A 19,244-nucleotide genomic window follows, 5' to 3' on the forward strand; every position below is an offset into this window, starting at 1 on the left:
GCTTCCTTGATTTCTGTTGATTACCGAAGCTATTCACTCCCTGAACTTTTAACTTAAATTATTTACAATATTTGCTTTAATCAATGTGTGAAACAAACAATAAATTATACAACTGGGTATAACTCATTCCTAATATTAATTTTCAAGAAAGTACAGTTACATTGCTTGATATGATATTCATACTATTTGTACTGCCTTTTAAACTGATGATACTTGCCAGTGTATCTGAGGGTAGAAGTCTGTTTATCCATTCCAGCTGAATTACTTGCCAGGCAACCATAAATCCCTGCATCTTTGGGAACTGCATTTTTGATAAATAAGGTACCTTCTGAGGTCATCCTATACCTACAGACAAAAAGAAAATAAAATTGAAAATATTCTAATAATAGTATCAAGGAACTATAGCACCTTCCTTTCAAATATTTTAGAGTTATGTTTGTGGTGCTGACTGCAGAAATGATTAACATCATCATTTTATAAGCAGAAATGTTATAATGATAATAACAATAGGTCCCACATACCTAGTACTTGCCATGTATCAGGGCTGCTCTAGGACCTTTACATTTATCAATGCTTTAAATCTTCCTAACAACCCAATGAGTTGGATCCTATTATCTCTGTTATACAGATGAGCAAAGAGGTTATACAACTTGCCCGGAGTCAGGGTTAGTAAAGGGAAGAAGTGGAATTTGCACCCAGGCAATCTTGCTCTGTGTGAACTTCTAAGCTAAACAGTTCCCCAAAATGAAAACCTGAGAGATGCAATGCCTCACATCTCAAGTGAGTCTGTGAAGAGACCAGGAATAGAATCTGGCTCACACCTAAGCCCTTCTCCCCCTGCCAAACCCAGAGTAATGGAAGCCCGATGGCTGGAAACTTCATTGCTTATGCCCCTCGTGTTCAGTACTCTCTTTGAGCATGAGAGGATTCATTTTCTTTTAAAAGCATCCAGCAGAATAAAATACCTCTCAGTGTACGATAGTATGGCAGCAGCAAGCAGGAGTTACGAAGAATGTCTGCATACACTTTAATTAGAGCTACTGTTCTGTCCTTTGTCTCTCCCGCTCTCTTCTGTTAAATCTCAGGACCAAACCTCTAGTAGATGGGTTAAAACTACACATTACTTTACCCACAGAAAGTTTATTATCCCCATTTCAATTATTCAAGGTAAACCAACTGTTACAGTGTTATGTTTGCAAAGCAAAGTATTAGGAAGCACTTAGTCCCAGTTATTGAATTCAAGACTTTAGAACCTCAAACTCTATACATTCATCATTTATTATTTTACTGACATTTCCTGGCCTATTCAGAAAATCTAAAGCTGTGGATTTGGGTCAAATCTCCCTTAACCTTAGGGATTTGGTCAGATTAGTATTGTCCAGAAATTTCACCAACATCTCTCACTCAGTAAAAACAAAGAACATGATACAAACCCAGTACCTGTGTGAACCCACAATAAACATATCATTCATGGTCCAGGTGATCTTTGGTTTGGGATAACCTGTTGCAGAACACATGATGGAGACCTCAGATCCACCTGTAAAAGACTGATTCTTGGGCATAACAGTGACTTTGGGCGGTTCTGCAGATAAAAGGAAACACACAGAGTGAAAGGTCAATGATGTTAGCAGATTTGCAGGCTTCTCACCGCCACACGTTTACTTTTAAAATTTTATTTGTTTATTTATTTTGCACTTTCAAGAGTGTACAAAACTGGGGTCTGCTCCTCCCACCCCCCCAGAGCTCCTCCTCTCCCTGAAAGACTGATGCAGGCTGTGGCTGGGCCCCCAAAGCCTGACTCTGCACCCCACAGGCCCAGGCGGGACCACAGAGGGTCTCATCTCTGGCCATTCATCCCAAGGCCTTGCAGCCCAGCCCAGCCCTGTCAGCCCATCTGGAGCCCCAGGCCTGCTCCTACTCTTGGATCTTGGAGGCATGACAGTGGGCAAGGCTTTGCCTTCAGAGCTTGTTGAGGGTCTGGCACACTCTCCTTTGAGGGGACATCAGGGGCTTGGGTCTGAGGCCAATGACAGAAAGAGGCTTCCACTTTATGGGGCCTGAATGCAAGGGGGAGAGCAGCAGGACTATGACATAGCATTAATTGGCAGCCAGGGCTGGGGTCCCTCTGTCCATTCTCTAGCCAGGTCCTTCCCTCAGCTCCTGACCCACCCATGGCCTTAGCTACTGGGCTGGCTGGGCACCAGGCCCTGCAGTGGCCCCGTTTTTCTGGGGTATCTTGGACATGTGGGAGAAGGTGGTCCTCAAGGTGGTCCTTGGGACTTGGATGTTCCCAAGCTCATGGCAGCTGGTGTCCATGAGCTTGGGAACATCCAGCCACAGGGTGGCTGCTGGTGGGGATGGCATCCAGCACCTTCATCTTGACCATTCCTGAGGTGAAGAGCTTCCTCTTGGGGTTGTAGAAGGAGAAGGTAGAGTATAACACAGAGGCGAGGGGCAACCATAACCAGGTAGAAGGCTCCTCTCTTGAAAGGCAGCAGGTCCTATTGTCGTTCCGCATGCCCTCAGGGTAGAGTCACACTTCAAGGTTCTCTCTGACCATGCCCAAGCCCACGTGTGCCATCATGGTCCTGGTACTTTGTCAGTTGATGATAGAAGAGATTTTCACAAATTAAGGTATGGGGAATTCATCCTAGTTTATACATGATTTGGCTTGAACTTTATGTTAATTAGAACAGTCTGTCTATGTACTGTCAAGCATGCATTGTACATGGGCTTTAACCATTAAAGAATGTATTTAAAAAATAAAAATGGAGTAACTGTGGTTCAAGCATTCAAAATGGAGCCAGGTGGCCATCGTGGGTGTGGTTTCAGACACGCTCCTGCACCACTGAGAACTTGAATTTTCTGAACTGTATCAAACTCAAGGACACCACCAACTATTCTCAAAACAACATCTGCTAACAGTTGCCTGCTGCAACCTTATGGTCTCAAGGTCTCCCCTTGTAACTATGCAACCATTCAGTCCCCAAACAATCCTTGCTTAACAAGCACCCTTTCTTCTTGCCGGTTCTAATCCTAATTCTTGACAAACAACTTATGCAACTTTGTGGGTTTTGCCTATATAAGCCTCCCTCATTTTGTGGTCAGGCAGAACACAATTCAAGTGCTTCTTGAATCTGTGTCTCCAGGGCTACAGTCCTCAGTCTGGCTTGAATAAAACTCTTTTCTATTCCTATTATAGATTCTTTACTAATCATTTGCATTGGCAATGAAGATGCCCCAAGGTACACATGATCAGGCCCATGCATCCTATGAAGAACAGCTCCTGCTTGGCAATCTGCATTCAGGAAGGGCCTCCATGAGACCACTATGCCCAGGATGCTCTGGTGGTTAGAGATGATGACACAGGGGTGGTCCACCTCCAGCTTCTGGTGGCCCTTAATCTCAAACTGAATGCAGTATATGTACTTGAAGGACTGGACGAGCCAACTGATGACGCTCACCTTCTCCACTATCTGGCCACAGTGACACAGCAGGCAGGTGACCATGGCCACAGTGACGACCATACAGCAGAGCATGCAGTACAGGGTGATCTTGGCTTAGAACTTGGCCGTGCAGCTCAGCTGCACAAGCAGCAACAGGAGCAGCAGCTGCAGCAGTGTGCAGTCAGCCATGGCCAGAGTTCCATGGCCAAGGCCACGCTGAGATCATGCATGTATGGTGGCCCCCTTGGAGCCTCGATGGCACTGGCCTCAGGCTCCCTCCTTGGACTCTGGCTGGAGAGGAGCTCTTTGGATAACCCCTATCAGGGATCTGGTCCAATCAGTGCAAGAGAGAAACCAAAAGTAATGAAAGCACGGGAGGTAAATTGCTTTTGAGAGTAAAATGAATCCGATCCCAGTGTTGTGTTTCTGCATCTCCACTGGTTACTATGGGGCCCCTTGCTACTTTGCTCCCACTAGCTGACTACTGGTTTCCATCTGCTCATCTGGAACTTCAATATAAACCTGTTTTCAGGCAAAGTCTCTATACTGGGCCTTTTGCCTCTTTCTATCTAGTGAACATAGGTTTGGAGCCAATCTTGTCCTGACTGCTGCCTGTTTTGTCTGAGTTGCTCTTTCCCTTTTTATTTGTTTGATTATAAGTTTGTTGAGGTCGAGACCATGTCTTTCTTATTATTCCATTTCCAATATATTCCACAGTACATAACATCTCTTTCATGTTATGCAGTGACTTGTAAATGAAAGACACTTAAAGCCATTGATGGAATACAGGTCATTCCTAAAATGTAACTTGGCTCTGAGAATTTTTATGCCTGCCGGCCTCTGGAGATCTTGCTATACCGATCATTTGCCTCATACCCATGGATTCATAAGACCTCAACTTAGAAAATATCAAAGTGCCTATCGCATTTCACTTCTATGGCAGAAAAAAGACTTTTGAAAATGAAATATTAAATCAGAAATTTATTGTCAAAAAGGATACAAGAATTCTCTGGGGTAACTGGGATGTTGATATATCTGGTCTAATCAATTATATGTTTTACATCTATACTACTACAGAGTAAGAATTAATCATCAAAGAAGGTACCATCAAAGAAATATTTAATCATTTTCTTTCTCTTTAAAGCCTGTTTATTTTTTTATTTTATTGAAGTATAATTTCCTCATAATATTATAATAACTTCAGGTGTATAATATAGTAATTAGTTATTTATATAGATTAGGCACCCTACAAAATTGTTATAATATTGACTATATTCCCTGTGCTGTACATTATATACCTGTGACTTATTTATTTTATAACTGGTAGTTTAAGTAAGTTACTTAGTGTAAATATCCCCCACTCAATCAGCTAGAAATAAATTCATTTCCACAATTTTTGAAATAGATGTCATGAGTATTAACAAAAATAAATTAATTCAATAATGTGCTTTTTGCACAATTATTATGTTCCAGGCTCTGTGCTAACTTACAGGGCTACACTGATGAGCCAAACAGACATGGTGTCAGCTTTCCATTCAATTGGGTTTTTACTATAAAGGAAATTGAGAATTCAGTTAGTCAGTTAGATCTGGATGTATTTATGATGTACCTTTATTATAAGTTAGTCTGCAAACTGTGGTTTGGTTTCACTAAGAGGAATCCCCAAACATTTGAAAGAGATACAAATGGTGCTGCTGAACTGGGCAGCTAAGGAATGGAACAAACCTAATTAGTGCCTAATTGCTAGCAGCTTATAACCGCCCTTCTTTTTTCTCCTGCTTACATTGTGTTTTTCAAATAATGTTTGCCTTTGAAGTTATGTTTAAAGGGTTTTTCCAGCCAGTGGACTTGGTTGATAGCCTCATTATTCCATGGTTTCTTCTTGGTGAACACAGGGCTAGAGAAACATGTGAGGTCAAGGTCAGACTGGCCATGGCCAGTAAGTTCAAATTGTGATTGCATCTGGAGTCCATCAATTCTGAAATGCTGGAGTACTACACATGATGTGGGGATGCTGCAGACAATCTTTAGGGGAAGGGGTGGAAAAAAATGAACAGTTGTTTTTCTTTGGAATTTTTTGAATACCCACATTTATTTCCACCTTCCTAAAATAAAAGGTTTTTCTACCTCATTTTGACATAGGATTGCTGCAGACTCGGCAGCTCTTGGGATTTCTGTCTAAACAGGATGCCTTCCAATGGCGTCTGCCAGAATTGGTTTGGCATATCTCCCAGCGAGAATCCCACTGGTAGGCTCTGTAGTTCATACATTAAAGTGAAAATAAATGTCAGTTACCCAAGCCAGGATGTAGAGAGCTAGGAGGTCATTTCTCAAATAATGCCTGGGTATAGGGTGCTGCTCAGGGTCATGAAATAAGTCTGTGTGCAACACACAGACGGGATGACATCATCCCACAGAAGGTGAGAAATTTACCACTGCTCTGGAAAGAATATTTCTCCTGATAATAAGAAAATTAGAAAGGACATGAACAAACACAGGGAAGCATAATGGGATTTCAACCAAATAACAGTTGAATAAAGATGATCAGAATGATTCAGGCTTTACTTGAGTAGGTTAAATAAGGATATAACAGACCTCACTATAATTATTTCAACTGTTAGATTTCTTTTAATCCCTAGAAAAAAGCTCAACTTGTTTTTAAGAAGTAGTTGTAATGGAGCAAGGACAAGGTATTGAAGAACCATAGTTCAACTCCATCAAAGTCCAGAGTCCAATTTTAGGCTTTAAGGAGAAGTAATCCATTCTCAGTTGGTTTTCAGTCTCATTTCAGCATCACAATCATCACCATCATCATCACCACCATCGTAAATAACAACTTGCTGTTCATTAGCCAAAGCAATGGGAACATGGCACTCTATTAGGTATTAAGGCATTCATTCATTCTTTATATTTGAACCATAATGAAAGAAAAATGTGAGTTTTTATAATTCGTCACCCATGATTTTAAAATGTTAAACATAAATTAGGATACTAAGAATAAAAAATACTACTTTAAGACTTAGGTGTCTTTACATAGCATTAATGCTAAGGTTGCAAAATGCATTGTAAGAGAGCATGAAAACAGCCATTGCTCTGACTACAAAGACCAAGGAAGATAAAAGAGAAATGCAAATCAAAACTACAATGAGATATCATTTCACACTGGTCAGAATGGCCATCATCAAAAAATTTAGAAACAATAAATGCTGGAGAGGGTGTGGAGAAAAGGAAACCCTCTTGCACTGTTGGTGGGAATGTAAATTGATACAGCCACTATGGAGAACAGTATGGAGGTTTCTTAAAAAACTAAAAATAGAAGTACCATATGACCCAGCAATCCCACTACTGGGCATATACCCTGAGCAAACCAGAATTCAAAAAGAGTCATGTACCAATATGTTCATTGCAGCTCTATTTACAATAGCCAGGACATGGAAGCAACCTAAGTGTCCATCAACAGATGAATGGATAAAGAAGATGTCGCACATATATACAATGGAATGTTACTCAGCCATAAAAAGAAATGAAATTGAGTTATTTGTAGTGAGGTGGATGGACCTAGAGTCTGTCATACAGAGTGAAGTAAGTCAGAAACAGAAAAACAAATACCATATGTTAACACATATATATGGAATCTAAGAAAAAAAAAAAAAAAGGTCATGAAGAACCTAGGGGTAAGACGGGAATAAAGACACAGACCTACTTGAGAATGGACTTGAGGATACGGGGAGGGGGAAGGGTAAGCTGTGACAAAGTGAGAGAGTGGCATGGACATATATACACTACCAAACGTAAAATAGATAGCTAGTGGGAAGCAGCTGCATGGCACAGGGAGATCAGCTCGGTGGTTTCTGACCACCTAGAGGGGTGGGATAGGGAGGGTGGGAGGGAGGGAGACGCAAGAGGGAAGAGATATGGGAACATATGTATATGTATAACTGATTCAGTTTGTTATAAAGCAGAAACTAACACACCATTGTAAAGCAATTATACTCCAATAAAGATGTTAAAAAAAAAAATCTCACCTAACTCTTGAAAATCTCCAACATCACCTTCATACGCAAGAGGCATATTTCCTGTTAGTCAGGTCAATTGGGTCTGATTTGTTGCTGCTATGCCTCTGGTAGGAACAAGACCTAAGGCCTTTTTCTTCAGGGTGATTTAATTACCATCAACAAATTAATCAGACAATGGTAATGATTTGAATTACTTAAGCAATAATTTAAAATATTTTTCAACACTGGTATATTTACAGTACTTGGGCAAACTTCTTTGGGCTTTCATTCTTTCACAAAACAAACATTCATTGAGTACCTACTGTATTTCTGACACTTTATGACCTCAAAGATCTCACAGAATATTGTATACAAAGACATATTATGTACAGTTAGGAACTAAGTCTCTTTCTAGTAGTCAGTTCATTGAAACAGAAAGGTGGGCAGAAGTTACTGAGTATCTATGTGCCAAGAATCTAACTCTAGACCCATCATTTATTTTTCTCAATAACCCTATGAAATATTACTGCCATTTTACAGATAAAAAAACTAAGGCTCGGTGGCTTCCCTGGTGGCGCAGTGGTTAAGAATCTGCCTGCCAGTGCAGGGGACACGGGTTCGAGCCCTGGTCCAGGAAGATCCCACATGCCGCGGAGCAACTAAGCCCACGCACCACAACTACTGAGCTTGCGCTCTAGAGCCCGCGAGCCACAACTACTGACACCTGTGTGCCTAGAGCCCGTGCTCCGCAACAAGAGAAGTCACCGCAATGAGAAGCCCACACACCACAATGAAGAATAGGCCCCTGTCCCGCTCATGGCAACTACAGAAAGCCTGCACGCAGCAACGAAGACCCAACACAGCCAAAAATAAAATAAATAAATCTATAAAACAAAAACAAAAAACTAAGGCTCAAAATGGTTAAATAATCCATGGTATCTGGTTTATACTTCAATGGAGATAATAATGGTATCTATACACTAATATGTATAAAATAGGTAACTATTAAGAACCTGCTGTATAAAAAAATGAAATAAAATTCAAAAAAAATCAAGATGAGTGTTTTTACCTTTGTGTAAAAAAAATAATAATAATGGTATCTAACTCATAGGGTCATTGTGGATTAGCTAAACTAATATACATAAAACACTTAAAAAATTCCTGGCACATAGTAGGCACTATGTAATTTTTGCTATTATATTCCATTATATGGTAAAGTATGACAAAGAATGATAAAATAAGTATACAGTATTTACAATGTATGTGTACAAATGTATTATCTAGACATTTACACATGAAACTTAATCACAATTCTCGCACTTGCATATAGTATTTAGGTTACACATCCTAGTAATAAATAATACTTATATATTATTCTATTCTTCTGAAATTTGAGATGTTTCTAAACACTCAAAATGTATTAGAAATTTTAATAAAAATAGATAAATTTAATTTTACTGATGAAAAAAAACACACCAATACCTATGTCACCTGGCACATGTTAAAAAAGAGTTATGATGATGTAATGAACATATGGTTATGATAATATCAATTTCATTCTTAGTGAAGTAATTCTGGTCATTAGGGACTTACTTCATCAATCAGTTTGAAAACTATTTCCTTTTTTGTTGCAAAATTCTCTCTAGTGACCTAGACTAATTAGTGACAGACATCTACCCTTTCCTGACACCACAGAAGACAACTTAATACTTCTCATGTTCATACAGACATAGAAGGAGGAAAGGAGGCTTTGTCTGTCCCTTTGCGTTCCATGTGGCAGCATGTGATTATGGAAGAAATGTCAGCTCTACACTGAATATGCTCAAATTTAACCAGGACACCTGTGTTCATCTTCAGCTTCAAAAATCATCCTCATAAAGGAGCAGTCTATGGAATCAATGGAAGATAGTCTGTTTTAAACAAAAGTTTAAGGTCACATCATATACATAAATACCACTACACTTATTCTGATTTTTATTCCTAAGCCTGACCAATACAAACATTTGGAAATTTAGCAGCCACTGTGCCACCTTAAAAGTGATAAATTGTTCTGGTCGATTTCACAAAGTTTTGCAAAAGTCACCTGACAGAATTCTTAAATTAGGGTGAACTAGTTTAAACACTACTTCAAAAATAATATCTGTATAAATTTTTTCACCAGGTAATTATCAGATTTTGTTGTAAAATATGGTTTTAAATGTAAGCAGTCATATGCTGGCCTGTGCTATAACAGGAAAAGAAAGTACTTATATAATGAAATCTAAAATTGTTGATGTGATTCAAATAAGCCAATGAAGTTAACATGGAAACATGAAAGATAAGGTCGGTGACCCCAATTTTCCTTATAGTCTGCTATTGTTACTTGGAGGTCCATTCAGCAATTAAGGAGCACACATCCATTGGGTACAATTGTGTTTTTCTCTCTGTGCAAAGCATAATGATTTTTTTTTTTTTTTAAAAAAAGGGCAATAAGTATCACACAGTGCGTATAATATGGTTGGGGAAAAACAACTAGACACGTGAAATTGATCATGACTAAGTGCAGACCTGTGTAGCAAAAAAATAAATTAAAGTTCTACAGGGTACCAGAAAAAAGAAGCCAACAATTTTCAGAAAGGAGGTGTTTTATGAGAGGGGCTTAGCATTAGAAGGAGGATATAGGTAGGGGACATTAAAGTCAAACAACTCTATGAGCTAAGTCACAGAACTAGAATGAGAATGAACTAGTTTGGAGGCAGTCAGAATGCCCCTGTGACTCAAGTATGAGAAGTGTAGTTGGGGTAAATTATGGAGGGATGGAAAATAACAGGGCAGGGGCTAGAGTTGAAGCACTAGGAAACAGAAATTCACTGAAGGTACAATGAACATGGAGCTTGACAGAAAACATTCAGTGGCCATCAAAAACTCAATTCTGGAGACTGAAGACAGGATAAGTGTAGTACCTATCCATCTTTTTGAGAAATTTAATACAAAGAAAATTCAAACCTCATAAACGGACACCAAAAATTATTTGCCTGATACTACTCTGACATATAAAATTGAGCAGCATCAGTAATATTTTATGGACAAAAGAATTATCTGCCAGTTTCTCTACTTTTAATCAATAATTAGAAGTGAAGCCTTAACAGCAAGTTCAAGTATTCAGTTATCCATATTAAGGAAACATGAATGATGGAAAAATATATGAATATCTAATTATTTTAAGGTAAACAGTTTTCATGTATTGAAAGGAAACATTTTTATTCCTTTTTGCTTATCCATATACATGGTTTTATGTGGATAAAGGATGAAGATCAAATGTTGAAAGTATTATGAAAGAGTCAGCTTGTGGAGGACTGAGGGGTGTAAATTTTATTCTGGGGTAATTAGGAAACCACAAAAAGGGTTTGACTAGATGGATACAAAGCAATATTTAGGGAAATTTCACCTGATGGTACTATGGAGTAGAGTGGGGCAACAAGATCAGAAGAAAGGAAGTCCCTAAAGAGAGGATTTTTATGGATTTAGTTTAGGCATGTGAATCAGGAGGGGGATGAGGGTGGTGCCAATGGAGCTAACAAGAAAGGGAGTGATGTGAGAGGCAGTGAAGAACTGAACTAACCCATGCATAGGGAAAGTGAGAGGCGCCTCAGCCGAAAAATATCATTACAACTGGGATAATTCCATTTGAACTCTAAATTTCCCATTAGATCATTCACTCTGATACCTATCAGCATAGCCAATCATCTGCTGATTCCAGCATCAGTGTCACATAGAAAATGTGTCCCATATAGGTGTCCATAAATAAAAAGGATGTGGGAAATTGAATTTTAAAAACTGATGCACTGTGTTTGTGTGGCCTGGGGAAAAGAAGAGAGAGAGAGAGGGAGAAATAAGGCATGATTCCTGAAAATAGATCTCAAGTACTCTACTTCCTGGTCTAGAGCTTTTGTTACCCCCAAAAGCAAATTAGATTAACAGAATCAACCATGAAAGGAGTTTTAACTCAAAAACTTTTTGTGTTCAAAAGAAATAGGGTTACAAAGTTTTAGAACCTTTTATTTCCCAACTCCAAAAGGATTTGCGCCCAAAAGGAACCTAGTGGAACAACTGATTATCAATTGCTGTTGTTTAAATAGGCATTAAATTACATTCTGGAAAAAAAGTATTTCAAGGCTATCAATTGATCTCTGTGATGTAAGATTCCCAGGCTTCTAAATGTTCCTAATGATAAACTTTATATGAGGAATTAAGACTCTGATGAGAAGAAAGATACTCCATTAACTAGTTTTTAGTATTAAGTTTCTTTTCTTACTTGAGTTCTCTCCATAAAAGCTAAGTAAAGATCCTCATTTTGGAGACTGTTTAAACCTACATTCAGCTCAACCACCTAATTGACTTATATTTCTGAAAACATATTAGAACTGCTTTACAACTGTTCCCCAAAATATTTTTCATTGTGGATAATATATTCCCTTAAAATGTTGCATGGTCTAACATCAAGCCATGCTACATGAGAAATTGGAAAATAATTAGTATTTAATTACCGAACCTAGGTTCCATTGAATCCTACAGCCTGCAAATGTATTTTACAGAATCTCTGACCCTTCTAAATATCTTTATTTACTATAGAAAAAGCTAACTTCAAAAAGTTACATAATGACTATTACTGAGTCTGCTGAGAATTGTAATTAGTAGTTGCTGTGTCCTGTTTTAACAGATGTGTACCTACTGATTTACCTCAATCAGCTTATTTAAAACGTACTGACATTGTTCTAAAATGCATTATTTCAGTTTCTGATTAGGAAGGTAACTCTAGCTAGTTCTGATGGTAACTAACTTTTAAGTGTGAAGCTTGCATAATGAGAGTAACAAAATTTCACTAAGAATGATTTACAATGGATAGATGTGCTTGCTCACTTAATTTTTCCTGAACCTTCAATCAGTAGAAATGGCAATGGAATATATTTTAATATTTTTAAGTTTTTCCAGGACTACTAGACAGTTTGCATAAGTGGCCAGGGAGTCTTTCCAAACAGCAAAGGAGGAAAACTTAAAACTAACCAATCAGCCAAATGATCAAAACCAATGAAAACAGGTATAAATGGCCTGGGAAAAGAGGCAAGGGCCACTGAAATTCCAAAGACACGGAATCAAATACAACATTTCCAGATGAAATCTCATCAATGGAAATATGAAGACCTGGCTACAACTTTCCCAAAACGGTAGAATTATTCCTGAATGGCAATAATTCAAATGAATTACGATGATGGTTAGTCTACAGGGCAGTAGAAATAAGTTTCCTAAGACTTCGGTTCTTACTATTTCTGCCTTTCTTTTTTCTCCAGAAAAACTGGAGCTGTTTCCACTAGCTATATGCCTATTTAAATTCAAATTTAAAATTTCCAAAAATAAGTCAAATTTCAAAACAAGCTCCTTAGGTGCATTAGCCATATTTCAAGTGCTAAGTTGCCACATACAGCTAGTAGCTATTATGTGGGACAGCACGTATACACAACATTTCCATCATTATATAAAGTTTTACTGGACAGTGCTGGACTAGAGAGCAAGTCTATTAAATCTCAGAGAGAAGGTCGCTAATTCTTTGACTTACCAGTAAGTGGGTACAGTGGCAATAAAACACACAGGCAAAGACTAAATACTGACAGTTACATGCTAGATTTGCAAAAAATTCCACACCCAAATTCCAGTGTGGTTATGAAATTCAGTTAATAAGAGAAAGGTAATAATTTCAGAGACAAACAACGACAAATTTAGGCTACATTCTATTTTAATGACAAAATCTTAATGGCAAATATGCATCAAGATTTCTTTTCTGGGCTTCCCTGGTGGCGCAGTGGTTGAGAATCCGCCTGCTGATGCAGGGGACATGGGTTCGTGCCCCGGTCCGGGAAGATCCCACATGCCGTGGAGCGGCTGGGCCCGTGAGCCATGGCCGCTGAGCCTGCGCGTCCGGAGCCTGTGCTCCGCAACGGGAGAGGCCACAACAGTGAGAGGCCCGCGTACCGCAAAAAAAAAAAAAAAAAAAAAAAAAAGATTTCTTTTCTTCAAAATTTACAACTTTTATTTTTCCAATATAAGATATAAGAATATGTAAATGTATCAAATATTTGCTGCCTTTATACCCATTTTAAGTAATTCCTAATGTAAAATTATTTATACATTAACATTGTTTCTATTTAATGCTATATGTTTTCTTTCCTTAACAACAAGAAGGCATGAATTCAGGAGCTTCTTTGGATGATTAGCTAAAACAGATTAAGACAATAAATATGGTTGATCAGAGGAAAGAATTTTTAAAGCTTAGTTTTTCTTACTTAGAAAATCTTGTAAATCAACTAACTCCAATAAAAATTTTTAAAAAAGAAAATCTTCAACTAAATGATGACTAACATTGCCTATTACATTGCCTTTTTTTAGTGGGTCCTCTTTATAACAATTTTCCAAAATCAGAGAATTTCCAAACTAAAGAGGAAGGCCAAAGCTTAGACTTACATTCTCATTTGACTTGGAGAAAAGTGGCAAATTACCATTATTACTTCTTGGCATATTAGCAGGATACTATTAAAGCTTTACATATATTTACTTGCATCTCCTGATTCAGAATCAATTATAGCAAGAATATCTTTTGACTATAAAAAGCTGATTATGTTCATTCAGACAACAGAATATTATTCAGTGCTAAAAAGAAATGAGCTATCAAGCCATGAAAAGACATGGAGGAATTTTAGTGAAAGGAGCTAATCTGAAATGGCTAGTTACTGAATGATTCCATGGATAATGGGAAAGGCAAAACTATGGAGATAGTAATAAGATAAGTGGGTTCCAGTGGTTGGGAAGGTGGGAAAAACAGATGAACAGGCAGAGAAGAGAGGATTTTTAAGGCAGTGAAAATACTCTGTATGGTTACTATGATACATGTTATTATACATTTGTCCAAACTCATAGACTATACAACGCCAAAAATGAATTCTAATGTAAACTATGGACTTTGGGTGATTATGATGTGTCAGTGCAGGTTCATCACTTGTAACAAATGTACCACTCTGGTGGGAGATGTTGATAATGCGAGAGATTATGCATGTGTTGGGGCAGGGGGCATATGGGAAATCTCTGTACCTTTGTTTTAATTTTGCTGTGAATCTAAAACTGCTCTGAAAAAAATATAAGTATTTTTAAAAATGTGGCAAATTTTTTTAAATGTGGCAAATCCCTTTTTTACAAAAAAGGGATTATTTTTACAAATTATCATGCAACAGGCATAGAATCAAAAGTATATGAAACTGGATCTACCTAGCACTTCTTGAAGGAAAGATTTTAAAATTTGGTAATTAATTTATCTTGCTAGACAAATTCATCTGCTACCTTAGTTATCTTATCAGAGAAGCAACCCACAATGGGATTGGAAGAATATTTAGTCTTGAGAGTCCAGTTTGAGTCACAACCTCCCATCCTTCCAGCTGTCACTTCCTGACTCCCATACTTCCCTCCTCCAAGTTCATCATGGCCTCAACTCCTTTGAACCTTCTTTTTTATTCCAATCAGACCATGCCTTTAACCCTCTCTTCTTTCTTTATCCAGCCTAAACTCCACAGAGCATCACTACAAACACTTTTTCCCCCAATTACCTTGTCTTTTGCTGAACCAACATCACAAAACCACAAACCTATATGATCTTTCTATGTATATTTTGAAAAGATTACTGAAGACAGCACAGGAAAAAGAAAATCACACCTTCATGAGGACAAAGCTCCCAAATCAGTCAGACCCTCTACTCTTGGCAAGCTCACATTTCTGTGCCCTCATTTTTCCATGGCTTTGCACGTGTAGGGTTCTCCATCTAGAAAGACTTTCCTGGCTTCTATCTGGCAAATGCTGACTCATATTCCAGTGGATACCTCAGACACCATCTCCTGTGTGAAGCCCTTCTCAATCTCCACTCATTACTGAGACAGTATTCAAGGCTCCTATAGTACCTTGGTGAAGTTCCTATCCCATTGGGTAATAGATATTTATTTTTTAAATTTAGTTATGTCCTTTTTTTTTTAATATGGACTTACTGAGGGGAAGGATGTTGTTTTCTTCTCATTTATATCCTCAGCAAGGAGCAGAATGCCTGACATTTAAATTTTGGGTGAATACATGAGTATAAACAAATGGACAAACAAGATACCACCTCTGACCTTTTGTAAAAATGTGTTTTAAGTCAAGGCACTTCATACATTTCAGTACTGGTTTCATTATTATGGGAAAAAAAATATACCTGACATAGTATGATTTAGATAGTGCCATGGGAAATAGCATAAATGAAGATCTCATCAATATAACAGCTATCTATCAGCTTTGCAGTCTCAATAATCAAATGTTCCTAACATATCCTACCCTTCTGCAGATGCAGCAATAAGTACTCCTATTTTGGGTATTAGCTCTAATTCCATTTTTATTCATAATAGTCAAATACCAAAGCTCCTTCCTCATGTATAAAAATAGTAAGTCATTATGTTTTTCCTGTATTACAAATACCTAATCTTTAGAAACAGAATTTGCTTTTTAGCTGGGTCATTAATTTATAAAACAGTAACTCAAAGAAACATTAATTAACATTTCAAGGGAATCTGAATCAAGTCAATTTTTAGTACATGTTCTCACATAGGATTTTTCAGACTTGGCAATAGTTCCTTTGCCTAGCTAAGCACTCTGCTTTTCATTCAGTCTTCCCACAGACATGCATGCACACAAAACTAAGCGCTAAATATTATGTCAGGCACTAAAGACCCCAAACTGAAGAAAACTGGGTGCTGCCCTAATGTAGCTTACAGTCTAGTCATCTTACATGGTCTCTGTGTGCATATTCCCAGTTCTCTCTTTCCTCTAGGCTGTTCCTTACCAGCTGCCCTATCAGAACTTAGGTCAAAGGATTCACCAAACTTTTTATTTATTTATTTATTTAGATTTAGATTTCCAGCTATTCTTTACCCATGTGACAGGAACTTGCAGACACTTTGTATCTTTTCTATTTAAAAAAAAAAATTTATTTCAGTACTCTCACTTTCCTATTCATACTCAAAGACCCTTTATTTTCTCTTTGTATACTTTCTTCTACCCACCTGTACCTTAAACCTGTTAATAGCATGTGTAGGCATTTCTGTACACTATGCAGAATGATGGAAAGACCTAGTTCAGATCTGGGCTTTGCCACTTGCTGGCTTTGTAACCTAGGGCAAGCCACTAACCCCACAGATACAAATACACACAATTTGTGAGGGTTAGATGGCATAATGTATGTCACGAATTCTCAAAAGTTTTTAAATGGATAACAGTGGATTGAAGTGCTTCATTTGGATAACTTAGTGGATTGAAGTGCTTGCTGACTCCTCGTCTGTTCTATCTCTTCCCAGCAGTCCCTGAACTGTGAAAGTTACCACAGTCCATCATTTAACCTCTCCAACATCTGGACATCTTTCTAGCTCACTTAAATCCATCAGGCTTGGCTTAATACACATTTTCTAATGGTCCATTTTTGCTGGAAATTAAAACGTCCTTGGTGTAAAGATTCTTTATAACAATTTCTCATATACTTGAAGTATTTATTAGGCCATCGCATCCCTTTTTTTCTTTTTACAATGTAAATAACTCTAATTCTTTAACCTTCCTTATAACTTCTATTTAAAGACATTTTAATAATGTTTCTGTCTTCCAAACTTTAGAGAAATATGATTCTTTCTATCCACAAATAAAGTGGTCTAAGATCTATATACCACATAGATGCCTTGCATGAAAGACAAAAGAATGAAATGCATAATATTTATTTATACATTTTACTGCATGGAATTGAATCGTATTATAACAGAAGCTTGCCCCTAACCATGGAGTCAGCAGAGTACAGTCGTCAGATAAAGTAAGGGAATATTAAACTTTTCTCTTCATAAAGTTTACAGTCAGCCTGGAAAGAAGTAGGAAAGCAAACATTTCTGTAGGAAAACTACACATTTCGTGGATATCACTGCAGGATATACGTGATGTAAAATTTCACTAGAATATTTTCCTTCAAATCTAAAAGCCTCCAACTCACTCCTTATTAGATCCCTAGTATTCCATAGACAACAAAACCCAGTATTTTAACAGAGCATCTTATTCATTTGTGCTGATTCACACTGAGACATCAAAGAACCAAAGCAGTGAATAAAATTAACTTTTGACAACAAGTAAAGATTTAGGAGTTTTAAGTATACAATTTCATCTCATCTAAATGAAATCCACAAAGATGGCACTAGTATTTGAAACAGACATATACATGTCTCAGGTCAACCTCCAAAAATAAAAAGCTTAACTAGCAAGACTTCAATGCATTAAAATGTCTAGGAAAATAGATGAGCTAATTAAATTCAATTTTTATTATTCAAACATAGATGCAGACTTCTGTAAGTCAAAAGTTATTCCTGTGAAAATCTTGCAAAGGGGAAAGTTAAGGGGATTTTCATGATTCTCTCACTGGACTATTAGTTATAAGAAAATCTAATTTAATTATCAATTAATATTCTGTATTTCTCCTTTTTCTCTTACCTCACTTGGGCTCAGAAATGATTTAAAACAGTAATGAGGTGGATGGACCTAGAGTCTGTCATACAGAGTGAAGTAAGTCAGAAAGAGAAAGACAAATACTGTATGCTGACACATATATATGGAATTTAAGAAAAAAAAATGTCATGAAGAACATAGGGGTAAGACAGGAATAAAGACACAGACCTACTTGAGAATGGACTTGAGGATATGGGGAGGGGGAAGGGTAAGCTGTGACAAAGTGAAAGAGCGGCATGGACATATATACACTACCAAACGTAAGGTAGATAGCTAGTGGGAAGCAGCCGCATAGCACAGGGAGATCAGCTCGGTGCTTTGTGACCGCCTGGAGGGGTGGGATAGGGAGGGTGGGAGGGAGACGCAAAAGGGAGGGGATATGGGAACATATGTATATGTATAACTGATTAAATTTGTTATAAAGCAAAATAAATAAATTAATTAATTAAAAAAAATAAAATAATCTGCCTGCCAATGCAGGGGACACGGGTTCGAGCCCTGGTCTGGGAAGATCCCACATGCTGCGGAGCAACTAAGCTTGGACGCCACGACTACTGAGCTTGCGCTCTGGAGCCTGCAAGCTGCAACTACTGAGCCCGTGTGCCACAACTACTGAAGCCCACACGCCTAGAGCCTGTGCTCTGCGACAAGAGAAGCCACCGCAATGAGAAGCCCGCGCACTGCAACAAAGAGTAGTCCCTGCTTTCCACAACTAGAGAAAGCCTGCACGCAGCAAAAAAAAAAAAAAAAACAGATTACTCTGTGATATAATCCTATAAAATTCCAGACCTTTAAGCTTTCAAATATGATTTTTTGTACTGTCAAAATTTCTCACTTGACACTTTTTGAGAGGCATTATTTCCTAATTTTTCTTAATTATTCCTTATTTTTAAATTATCTCCTATTTACTTTCTTAATTATATCTTAATTATTTTAAATATAAAAGCGATAAAGCAAATTTATAGAATATTTAGCAAAGAAAGAAAACATATTACCCACACATAATTTGATCTATCCAGTAAAATTAATGTCAGCATTTTCAAAACTTTTAAAGTCCTATTTATACAAGGTTTAAGATAATTCATTTCTATTGAATACTTTTTTTCAAGTACAGAAAAGCATAAGTGAAAAGTCACTTATAGGTCCATTGCCACCAACAATCACATTTTTGTATATATCAATCTAGTTTTTTTTTCCTCCTAGCAGAACTGTGTGTGGTTTTTTT

At 37.6% G+C, this 19,244-nt stretch overlaps 1 protein-coding gene across 1 annotated transcript in view; it reads right to left on the minus strand.

The window, feature by feature from the left end:
• HMCN1 (hemicentin 1) overlaps window positions 1-19,244 on the minus strand; it is a gene marked incomplete at its 3' end in the record, with an annotated part of 531,222 nt that overhangs the window by 293,018 nt on the left and 218,960 nt on the right. Inside the window, exons 12-13 of the mRNA XM_079726768.1 lie at window positions 1,441-1,582; window positions 218-345 (exon numbers count right to left, since the gene is read on the minus strand). Of these exons, the coding sequence (XP_079582894.1) occupies window positions 218-345; window positions 1,441-1,582 (270 nt within the window). The remainder of the gene's footprint in view (window positions 1-217; window positions 346-1,440; window positions 1,583-19,244) is intronic.

This window comes from Hyperoodon ampullatus (genome assembly GCF_949752795.1).
Source record: "Hyperoodon ampullatus genome assembly, chromosome: 2".
Classification (NCBI taxonomy): domain Eukaryota; kingdom Metazoa; phylum Chordata; class Mammalia; order Artiodactyla; family Ziphiidae; genus Hyperoodon; species Hyperoodon ampullatus.